The 12144-nt window shown below is 43.9% G+C and overlaps 1 protein-coding gene across 2 annotated transcripts in view; it reads left to right on the forward strand.

The window, feature by feature from the left end:
* uggt2 (UDP-glucose glycoprotein glucosyltransferase 2) overlaps positions 1-12144 on the forward strand; it is a 400098-nt gene that overhangs the window by 188343 nt on the left and 199611 nt on the right. For both annotated transcript variants that reach the window (XM_078545909.1, XM_078545910.1), the window contains exon 16: positions 2861-2996. In XM_078545909.1, the coding sequence (XP_078402035.1) occupies positions 2861-2996 (136 nt within the window). The remainder of the gene's footprint in view (positions 1-2860; positions 2997-12144) is intronic.

Consider the following 12144-nt stretch of genomic DNA (forward strand, 5'->3'; position numbering starts at 1 on the left):
ACACCTCCTGAAAGTTCCCCGAAGCCACACACCATCCTGACTTGGAACTATATCGCTGCTGTCGCTGGGTCAAAACCCTGGAACTCCCTTCCTAACAGCACTGTGGGTGTACCTACACCACATGGACTGCAGCAGTTCAATAAAGTGTCTCCCACCACTTTCTCAAGGGCAGTTAGGGATGGGCAACAAATGCTGGCTGAGCCAGCAATGTCCTATCCTGTGAAAGAGTTTTTAAAAATACCTGTGGCATAAGCAAGGAAGCAAATCTTGTTTTGGTCAGAGAGAAAATCAGCAAATTCTGTTGTTTTGCAGTTCATGGTAAATGCAAGCAGCTGTGTCCTCAGTTCAAAAATCCTTTGCAGTATGTACATTTCTTCTTGACAGCCAGTTGACCTCAGACACATCATGATCAGACCCCATGGGCAGAATTTTCTTCTGTTGGGTGGGCGGCGCGGGTGGGCGCGGACCCGATCCATTTTACGTGGGCGGGTCTTAATTGGCCCGCCTAGCGTGACGCTTACCCAGAAGCGCTGTGTGCTCCCTGTGCGGGTGGGGGGGCAGGTTGCCTAAGTTGGGAGTGCGCTCTTTCACGCATGTGCACAGAGGTACCTCAGGGAGATTAGTTTTAAGTCCAAAAACTTTAATAAAGTGGCACGAAAATTTTTATGACATGTTCCTTCATGTAAAACTGCCACATGAGCTGGGACATGTGCATTAATTTCAATAAAAGGTTTTGTCAAAATTTAAAATCATTCATGAAACCTCATCCCACCCGTGGATGAGGTTCCATGAAAAATGTGAAGGCCATAAGACCATAAGACATAGAAGCAGAAATTAGGCCATTCGGCCCATTGAGTCTGCTCCACCATTCAATCATGGCTGATAAGTTTCTCAACCCCATTCTCCCGCCTGGGCTCTTCGCCTGTCCGCCAACCTTAAGGTTGGACTGGCAGCTCCATTAATTATTTTAATTGCAACTTAAATGGCATTAATAGGCCTTTGACAGTTTGGTGGGCACGCAGCTGACTCAATGCACACCCGCCGAACTGAAAGTCTGAATGACACGCCATGATGTTGGGACGCATGCCTGACGTCACCACATGTCATTTTACGCCTCAGCAAGTGAGGCCTGCCCCCGCTCGCTGAGCCGAATATTCAGCCCCATGCCTTTGCTCAGTTTTGAGGTTTAATGTGGTTTACAATTGATGTGACCCGCTGCAATATTTCACCTAATTCTGTGCTCAGTTCTTTAGTCGTTTGGTGTTCCCTGTGAATCATGCAGTGAGTCCAAACAGCAAATGGAGCAACTCTCTTCACTGTAGGGCTTACTTGTGGCCTGCCGTAAATGGAGCACAATCTATACAAAGTCCAACCATGTGATCCCAGGGCATCTTATTGCCTTCCATGTAACCATGTAACATACTGAATATTCCCTGTGCTGTTTCAAGGTCAGGAAGCAGGAGACAGAAAAGAATGTCTTCAAGAATGCTATTTGCCAACATGTAGCGGCCTGAAGCCAATATGTGTGCATCACACTCCTCAGTGCTCGCATCAATTTAAAGAGTAAAGGCCTGTGCATTTCAGGTGCTCCACAAGCATGGATTCCTGATCAGCTGCCATTGCCTCAATTCTTTACTTCACAGTGTTGTTTGAAGAGGGGCACAGCTATAAGATGTTTTGCTGTCTCCTCCCTACAGGTTTTTTCAGCCATATTGATTGTGGCTTTTTTACCTTTGCAACTTGACAGCTCACCTCATAAGATGTTCTTTGGGCAAGTTCAGAGATGCTTAAGGCCCTCTTAAACTGAACTTGTTGCTGTGAAAGCTCATCTATTTCACATTAGAAAAATAATCATGATTTCCTGATGAATTCCTTGTCAATGGTTTCCAAGCATTGCTTAAACTTATATTGCTTCATGCTTTCACTGGACAGCACTTGGAGACAACTGAGGCAATTTGACTTTTCTTTGGATTTGACAAAAACATTCGTGAACCCATATTCATTACATTTATGAACATGTTTCTTATCTTTGTTTTTTACACTTGTAACGGGGTCAGAAAATCCACTGGTGGAGATAGAAATTCTGCACAAACATTTACCCATGGTGTTAGCAAGTTGCTGTTAATTATCAAAATAACTCTCAGGCTGTTGAGCTACAAATTAGAGAAGTACGAGGCCAATCAGGAGCTCTGGAACTTTCTACAGTGGCTCTTTCCAATCCCCACCCCTCACCCCAACCCTCCAATCACCAGCCCCTCCTCTCCCGCCCCCCCCCCACATTCATTGGTTTCCAATCTCAGTTCCTGCCTTTCCCACTGGTTGATTGGTGTGTCCTTGTTGTGCATGCAGTCACATGAAGGCAGCCTCCTCTGCCCTCCCCTTTCCCACCCACTGAACTGGGGCTCTATTCATTGATGTACAGACAAGCCAAAAAAAAAAGACCTGAGTGTGTGCGTGCCAGGCATTAACAGAGGCAATAAATATTGTTGGGACCTCAGTACTCTTCCTGGCCTTGACCCCAAGGGGTCACAACCCATGGTTTGGAAACCACAGCTCTAAAGGAAACAGGTGGTCTGTGCAATTGATGTTGACTTTCTTTTCTATGGTACTTTGGTTGCTGGAGCCTACTGCACTTCGTCACTTTTTCACAATTCCATTTCTTCCAGGTTTCCATATGGAGAACCATTGTTCCCCACGATTTTCTGTCTATTTTTTTTATAAAATTAGCCCAATTAGCTCCAGAAAATGTGAAATCTCCGTAGACATCTGGAATGTCATGCAAAGTATGAGTCATCTAAGTAAAATCTAGAAATTTACTTAACACGAGAATACTAACCTTTCCCTTTTTTCACTGTATTAGAATTGGTTTCGTCTTTGTTGTAAATGCTGATGAGATGGTCGATGGCAATCAAGATGCAGGAGTTGCTTTTCTGAGAGCCTTTAACTTCATAGGAGAAGATTCTGAACTTTCACATGCATTTTCTTCAATAGTAGCAGTGAGTATGGAGAGGATTAATCTGCAAAAATCATAATTTTATGTTATATCTGGGTTTTGTTGAACACTTTACTTCAAAAAAGATGCAGGCCATTTATGGTGTTGTGGCTTCAAGCAACCTTTATTTTTGGAAATGATTATCACATTTCCTATTTACCTGATCAGAAGGAATTGAACATTGCAGCAGATTAATTTTTTAATTGCTCTAATACCCTCCTATAATGTGATGCCCAGAACTGCACACATTACCCAAATTGTGCCCTTGCCAACATCTTGTACAATTTCAACATCACTTCCTTTAATTTATATTTAATGCTCCTGTGTAGAAAACCTAATGTTCAATTTGCTTTATTAATGGTTTGTTCACTCTGCACTCCCATCTTTAAAAATCCATTAGTCAATCTCCTGTTTCCTTGCACCAGGGGATGAAGGGCAAATATGTGCCTTCAGTACTTTAACGAAAACTATCATTCTCATTGATCTCAATAGAGATAACAATTCAACCATTTCTATAACGAGAAGACAATTCAACCCAGTTTACAGACTAAGCGGTGAATATGAAAATTATCCTGGTAGGCTTCAGTTAAAAGGGATCATCGGATCAGGTTTCGCAAATGTAATTTAGTCCCCATTTTAAAGTTTTGTATTCTGTCCTTATTTACATAATACTTCTTAAAACTTTCAGTAATTTGGGAAGTAGAGAAGTAAGTTTGTTTGCAATGGACTTTGGAATCAAAAACACAATTCTAGATTTGCTAATGACAGCAAATTGGGAAGATAGCCAATACTGATGAGGACTGCAACAAGTTTTATTTCTATAGGGGTAGAATTGAAAAGTAAGAAAGTTATGCTAAATCTGCATTGAATCTTGGTTAGACCACAGTGCACTGCATGTAGTCCTGGTTGCCATATTTTTGACGGTGAAGAGAAGATTTACAATGATACCACCAGAAATGTGTGGGTATACATATCAGGAAAGGATTGACAGACTGGGTCTATTTTCTTTTGAAAAAAGAATGCTGAGGGATAACCTAGTAGAGGTCTTCTAAATTATGAAAGGTTTTGATAGAATGGATGCAAACAGAATGTTTCCTCTTGTGGGGAAGAGCATAACTAGAGGTCCACAATATAAGATAGTCACCAAGAAATCCAATAGGGAATTCAGAAGAAACTCCTTTACCTAAAGAATATTAAGAATGTGGAACTCACTATCACAGGGAGTGTTTGAAGCAAATAGTATGGATGCAGTTAAGGGGAAGCTAGGCAAATGTATGCGGAAGAAGGGAATAGTTGATAACGATGGTAGATTTAGATGAGAAAAGGTGGGAGAAGGCTCAAATGGAACAGAAACACCGACATGGACTGGTAGGGCTGAATGGCCTGTTCCCATGCCGTATACCTGCGTATTCCTTTTTTTTTGAATCGTTCATGGGATGTGGGTGTTGCTGGCTAGGCCAGCATTTATTGCCCATCCCTAATTGCCCTTGAGAAAGTGGTGGTGAGCTGCCTTTTTGAAATGCTGCAGTCCATGTGGCATAGGTACACTCACAGTGCTGTTAGGGAGGGAGTTCCCGGATTTTGACCCAGCGACAGTGAAGGAACGATGATATATTTCCAAGTCAGGATGGTGAGTGGCTTGGAGGGGAACTTTCAAGTGGTGTTGTTCCCATGTGTCTGGTGTCCTTGCCGTTCTAGATGCCAGTGGTCGTGGGTTTGGAAGGTGCTGTCTAAGGAGGCTTGGTGAGTTGCTGCAGTGCACGTTATAGATGGTACACACTGCTGCCGCTGTGTATCGGTGGTGGAGGGAGTGAATGTTTGTGGATGGGGTGCCAATCAAGTAGGCTGCTTTGTCTTCGATGGTGTCAAGCTTTTGAGTGTTGTTGGAGCTGCACTCATCCAGGCAAGTGGAGAGTATTCCATCACTCGTGCCTTGTAGACAGTGGACAAGCTTTGTGGAGTCAGGAGGTGAGTTACTCGGGTCAGGATTCCTAGCCTCTGACCTGTTCTTGTAGCCACAGTACTTATATGGCTAGTCCAGTTCAGTTTCTGGTCAATGGTAACCCCCAGGATGTTGATGGTGGGGGATTCAGTGATGGTAATGCCATTGAATGTCAAGGGGTGATGATTAGATTTTCTCTTGTTTGAGATGGTCATTGCCTGGCATTTGTGTGGTGCAGTTACTTGCCGTTTGCCAGCTGAAGCCTCGATATTGTCCAGTTCTTGCTGCATTTGGACGTGGACTGCTTCAGTATCTGAGGAGTCGTGAATGGTGCTGAACATTGTGCAATCATCAGCAAACATCCACACTTCTGACTTTGTGATGGAAGGAAGGTCATTTGAAGCAGCTGAAGATGGTTGGGCCTAGGACACTACCCTGAAGAACTCCTACAGTGATGTCCTGGAACTGAGATGATTAACCTCCAACAACCACAACCATTTTGCTAAGTATGACTCTAACCATTGGAGAGTTTTCCCCCTGATCCCCATTGATTCCAGTTTTACTAGAGCTCCTTGATGCCACACCTGGTCAAATGCTGCCTTGATGTCAAGGGCAGTCGATCTCACCTCACCTCGGGAGTTCAGCTGTCTTGTTTATGTTTGAACCAAGGCTTTAATGAGGTCAGGAACTGAGTGGTGCCTGGTGGAATCCAAACTGAGCGTCAGTGAGAAGGTTATTACTAAGCAAGTGCCACGAGTTAGCACTGTCGATGACCCCTTCCATTACTTTACTGATGATCAAGAGTAGACTGATGGGGCGGCAATTGGCTGGGTTGGATTTGTCCTGCTTTTTGGGAACAGGACGTACCTGGGCAATTTTCCACATAGCTGGGTAGATGCTAGTGTTGTAGCTGTACTGGAACAGCTTGGCTAAGGGTGTGGCAAATTCTGGAGCGCAGGTCTTCAGCACTATTGCTGGAATATTGTCAGGGCCTATAGCCTCTGCAGTATTCAGTGCCTTCAGCCATTTCTTGATATCACTTGGAGTGAATCAAATTGGCTGAAGACCGGCATCTGTGATGCTGGGGACTTCAGGAGGAGGCTGAGATGGATCATTGCCTTGGCACTTCTGGCTGAAGATAATTGCAAATGCTTCAGCCTTATCTTTTGCACTGATGTGCTGGGCTCCCCCATCATTGAGGATGGGGATATTTGTAGAGCCTCTTTCTCTAGTGAGTTGTTTGATTTTCCACCACCATTCACAACTGGATGTGGCAAGACTGCAGAGCTTAGATCTGATTTGTTGGTTGTGGAATCGCTTAGCTCTGTCCATCACTTGCAGCTTATGCTGTTTGGCATGCAAGTAGTCCTGTGTTGTAGCTTCACCAGGTTGACACCCTATTGTCAGTTTTGTCTGGTGCTGTTCCTGGCATGCCCTCCTGCACTCTTCATTGAACCAGGGTTGATCCCTTGGCTTGGTGGTAATGATAGAGTGGGGGATATGGCAGGCCATAAAGTTACAGATTGTAGTTGAGTAGAATTCTGCTGCTGCTGATGGTCCACAGTGCCCAGTCTTGAGTTGCTAGATCTGGCCAAAATCTATCCCATTTAGCAGGTAGTGCCACACAACACAATGGAGGGTATCCTCAATGTGCCACACAACACAATGGAGGATATCCTCAATGTGAAGATGGGACTTCATCTCCACAAGGACTGTGCAGTGGTCACTCTTACCAATGCCGTCTTGGACAGTTGCATCCTCGACAAGCAGGTTGGTAAGGATGAGGTCAAGTATGATTTTTCCTCTTGTTACGTCCCCTTTAGGTATGATAGCGGTGTTTAAAAGAGGCAGCTTGACAAATACATGAATAGGATGGGAATAGAGGGAATCGGACCCCGGAAGTGCAAAATGTTTTAGTTGACGGGCAATATGATCAGCGCAGGCTTGGAGAGCCGAAGGGCCTGTTCCTGTGCTGTACTTTTCTTTGTTCTTTGTTCTTTCTTTGTCCTTTGGTTCCCTCACCACCTGCCACAGACCCAGTCTAGCAGCTGCGTCCTTTTGGACTCAGCCAGCTCGGTCTGTGGTGGTGCTATTGAGCCACTCTTGGTAATGGACATTGAAGTCCCCCACCCAGAGAACCTTTTGCGCCCTTGCCACCCTCAGTGATTCCTCCAAGTGGTGTTCAACTTGGAGTACAGATTCATCAGCTGAGGGAGGGCGGTACATGGTAATCAGCAAGAGGTTTCCTTGCCCTTGTTTGACCTGAGACCTCATAGGCTATGGAGTCAATGTTGAGGACTCCCAGGGCAACTCTCTCCCGACTGTATACCACTGTGCCGCCAGCTCTTCTGGGTCTGCCCTGCCGGTGGGACAGGGCATACTGAGGTATGGTGATGGTGGTATCTGGGAAGGTATGATTCCATGAGTGTGACTATGTCAAGCTACTGCTTGACTAGTCTGCGAGACAGCTCTCCCAATTTTTGCACTGGCTCCCAGATGTTAGTATGGAAGACTTTGCAGGGTCGACAGGCCTGGGTTTGCCGTTTCTCCAGTGCCTAGGTCAATGCTATGTGGTCCATCCAGTTTCGTTCCCTTTTAGACTTTTTGGCGGTTGGATACAACTGAGTAGCTTGTTAGGGCATTGCTGTGGATCTGGAGTCACATGTCGCCCAGACCAGGTAAGAACGGCAGATTTTCTCCCCTAAAGGGCATTTTGTAATGTCTGCAGCACAAGCTATGGGGCTGAGCAATGTAGAATTGGGGTGCCACAGCACCACCACTGGCAGAAAAGTTTAATTATAATATGACTATTAGGCAGCTTCCTTTTTAAAAAAAGGACATAGAAAGACATAATGGACAAAATTACCACCGGAAATGACTTACAAACATAAGATTTTTAACATCCCCATTCTAATCAATTTTCCTTTTAAACTTTCTTCCACTTTACTTTTTCACAGCAATTCCTACTTCACATTTCAGTCCACTGACTACGCCCCCACAGTTTGCCATGCCCTTGAATTTTGTAACAAATATGTTTTGGCTCTCCTCACAAATAATAGTACCTCACAAGTCTGTTGCCTTGTGGCCTATTATGTTTATAACACTGAATCATAAAACCAACTCGAGATATGAAACTTCATTGCTGGGTTCATGCATCAAAGCTGTATCAGAACAATGTGAATAGAAAGCTGGACTTAACATATAGGAAACTAGGGGCTGGAGTTTTGCCTCCCAATGGAGGCAATCAGGTTGTGAAATCTTTTTTTGGAAAAATCATTTTCCTCTGCCTTCCCGGCCCCACACCACTTTCGTATGGCCTTTGAGGGGAGGGATAGGGGAGGGAAGGTCTTGGGTACAAAATGCACATGCACCTCTTGCAAGGTCGGATCACCATTGTGAGGACCTCAGGAAAATTGCATTCTTCCCGCACACAATTTTTGTATGCAGGTTTGGGATTTGGAAGCCCTGAAAAAATGCAGCTCCATGGAGAGTCAATGACCATTGGGTGCCTGCTGAGGAGTGGGAAACATTCTGTGTAATTTTACAAATTCATGTGTAAAATTTTTTGACACCTTCAAATATCACTATTAGCTGCTGTATTGTAAAGTAGATGTGTTTTTAATGTGGGGCTGGTATAATGACTATATCAAACCAAAAGCAGATTGAAAAGAAAAAATATCATGCAAGTCTCAGGACAACTTAAGGACAAAAGCATGAATTAATAATGCGGGTGCTGTTTCTCTGCTCAAATGATCATCCATCACTGATGCGTTTTGAACAAATTATTTTATGATGTTCAACATGCTACTTCTGAATGTCTGTTACCTAGCTACCAGCCAACTCACTTGCAGCCATATTTCTTGATTGTCTAATGACGCGGGGCTGAATTGTTAGGCCCTGATAGGGGCAGGCATGTAAGTTCATGCCATAGGGGGACATGCCTGTTTCCTAATGTTACCCCTCCATTGGGCCATTTTCCCAAAGCCAGGTGAGAGTGCAGCAGGTCTATCCGCCCACAAGCAGTGTCTACCCAATTCAGTTAGATAATAGGCTTTTAAGGCTATATTAAGGCTGACTGCAATTTTCCGGTCAGTTTCCAGGTCCCTGGAGGCATTAGTAGATGGCTTGAGACGACCTCCCAGTCATAGACCTTAGGTAGGTTGGGAACCAGTGCTCCAGTCAAGCGTTAAGGCCTCCTGCCTGTTTGGCTTCAGCTATAGCCACAGGCTGTCCTTTGGAGGGGTTACTCCACCCCTGCACACACACACACACACACACACACACACACACACACACATACACATATACACACACACACACATACACACACACACACCAAAGGGCTCTTTTTGTTTTAAATTTAAAAAGGTTGGAGAGAGGGCACTTCAATCTTCGAGCACCCTCTTCATTACTTAGCTGCCAAGGCATTCTGCTGCTTCATCTGAGCTGAGGGACCTCCTATTATCCCTCCAGCTTTGAGAGCAAATGCACCATCCTTTTTGGACAGCAAGCCAGCCGTCATAGAGTGCAAATTTCTGATTCCCATTTGAGCCTGAGGTGCAGCCCTGAAGCCTGCGGGGAATACTCTGCCCCAATTGTCTACACTCACTAGGAAAGACAACTATTTGGATTTGAATTGAATCCAACCTGTAACATGGGGTCATACTGTATGGGAACACAGTCATTATTATTTGAGTCACACAGACTACACAACTCCATGGTGATATTGATGATTGACCAGTTATCATAGCTCATTAATGCAGCTGAAGAAAGGGCCTGTCCCTGAGATTCTTGTCATTTGGCTTGAGATGACCCTACATCCTAATGACTGTAGTGATCTGGGTCAGACAAACAGCAGGAAATTTGTCTACCCACTATATGGAATTGCGCAGAATTTGGCATGCTTGTTGCAAATTTGGAAAATTCACTGGACCTGAACATTCTCAATGGTGAAAAACTAGAAACAGTGCAAGTCCAAAGAGACTTGGCGATCTAGGTACACAGATCATTAAAATGTCATGAACAGGGACAGATAATAATCAAAAAGGCTAACAGACTGCTGGCTTTATATCTAGATGAATGGAATACGAGGGAGTAGAAATCACACTTTAGAGATAGAAAACCCTGGTTAGACAACACCCGGAGTATCATGAGAAGCCTTAGGAAGGATATTTGGCTTTGGAAGGAGTGCATTGTAGATTTATCAGAATGATACCTGGACTCCAAGGGTTGTGTTATGAGGGGAGATGAAACAAACTAGGGTTGTATTTCCTGGAATTTAGAAGGTTAAAGGGTGATTTGATCAACATTTTCAAGATGTTAAGGAAAGCAGATAGGGTAAATAGTGAGAAACTATTTCCACTGATTGGGGATCCTCTGTCTCAGGGGCATAATCTAAAAACTTAGAATCACTTCTTCATGCAAAGTCTGTTAGTAGTTTGGAAGTGTCTCCCACAAATGGCAACTGATAATTGTTCATTTTAAAACTGTGATAATACCTTTGGCTAATGAGCATTTAAGGGATATTGGGTAAAGATGGGTATATGGAGTTAGGTTGCAGATCAGTCATGATCTCATTGAATGGCGGAACAGGCTCGAGGGTGAAATGGCCTACTCATTCCTATATTTTACTGCACTCACAAGGATGAAATGAGAACTTGTGTAAAAATAATGCCAATTTGTAAGGAATAATTGACAAGTAACTGAAGGCATGCTTCATGCCATCACCAGATGTGAAGTATTGCTGAAAATAGAGACATGTTGAAGCTTTTCCTCTTGCCCTCATCAGGACGCTTTGCAAGAATATCATATAAGGGGAAAACAGTAATTTATACTGTATGTGAAGAGAGTGCTGATTGGTTGGCAAGTTTTAACCAAGTTTTCCACATACACGGTGAAGATCTCCTTCACATTTGTGAAGGCCGTATTGGACTTTCATATCAATAACGATGCTGTGTCTGTGTGCTTAATTGACATTACTAGCCTATTCACCAATCTTTCACTTAAGGAAGCCATAGATATTTGCACTGCAGCACTATATCATGGCGATCTCAGCCTGCTACCATTGCGTGAATCAGTATTCATTGATCTGAGTTCAGTTTTAATGACAGCGTGTATGCCCAAATAGATGGTGTTGACATGGGATCCCCACAAGACTCAGCTCTCGCAAGCATCTTTGTTGGGTTCCATGAGAAACGTGTCTTCGATGGAGTGACACCTAACCTCCTACCCCTTGCATATTTCCGATATGTAAATGATATGTTTGCTATATTTAAATCCGCAGCTGCATGTAATAATTTTCTTACATGTCTTAATGGGCTCCATTCTGCGCTCAAATTCACCTGTGAAATGGAGCAGGCAAATTAACTCCTCTTGCTTGACGTACTAGTTGAGAAATCTGCCAGAGGGTTCTCTACCACAGTCTACCGCAAGCCTACCTTCACTGGTCAATATACGTGTTGGGATTGTTACAGTTCCACATGCTATAAGATTGGTCTTATCAGCAACCTTGTAAATAGGGCCTTTGCCATTTGTTCACAATGCATCCTGCGGGATAATGGCTACCCTGATCAGATCATTTCACGCTGTATATCACGCAAACTCATGAACGGGCCTAAGGCCATCACTTTCGGCCCTAAGAAGTGCCCTGTCTACCTCAGATTACCCTGGAAGGGCAAACTGTCTCAAGAATTTGAGCAACAGGTTTCACGCTGCTACTATGCAGTATCAACACGAGTGGTATTTGCCACTAACAGGATGGTGTCATCAAGCCAAAAAGATGTTCTGCCTATCACAAAATGAATAATGTGGTATATGAATTTCAGTGCCAGTGTGATGCTAGGTATGTAAGATGTACATCCCAAAGACTGGCAGATCGTATCAAACAGCATGTCCCAGCCGCTGTTCGTAACAGGTGAGGTACAGACCGTACCCAACTAGCCCATGCTTGCAAATCTCAAAACAAAGCGTCCAATATTAGATGTGATTCTGCAATAGGACAACATTTGTTAACTAATCCTCAATATGTTAATAATTATGCAACCAATTTAAGATTGTCATTCAGGCTTGCAGTGTGGTGCATTTGCGTGCACTTGAAGCTACATATGTTACTAAACAGAACCCTATTCTTTGCAAACAGAAAAAACATGCACACACATGCCTAGTGCAGCAAAACAAAATAAGTGACAGCCATTCGCTGACTCAATCCTCA

The sequence above is a fragment of the Cetorhinus maximus genome, chromosome 7, assembly GCF_964194155.1.
Source record: "Cetorhinus maximus chromosome 7, sCetMax3.hap1.1, whole genome shotgun sequence".
Taxonomy (NCBI): domain Eukaryota; kingdom Metazoa; phylum Chordata; class Chondrichthyes; order Lamniformes; family Cetorhinidae; genus Cetorhinus; species Cetorhinus maximus.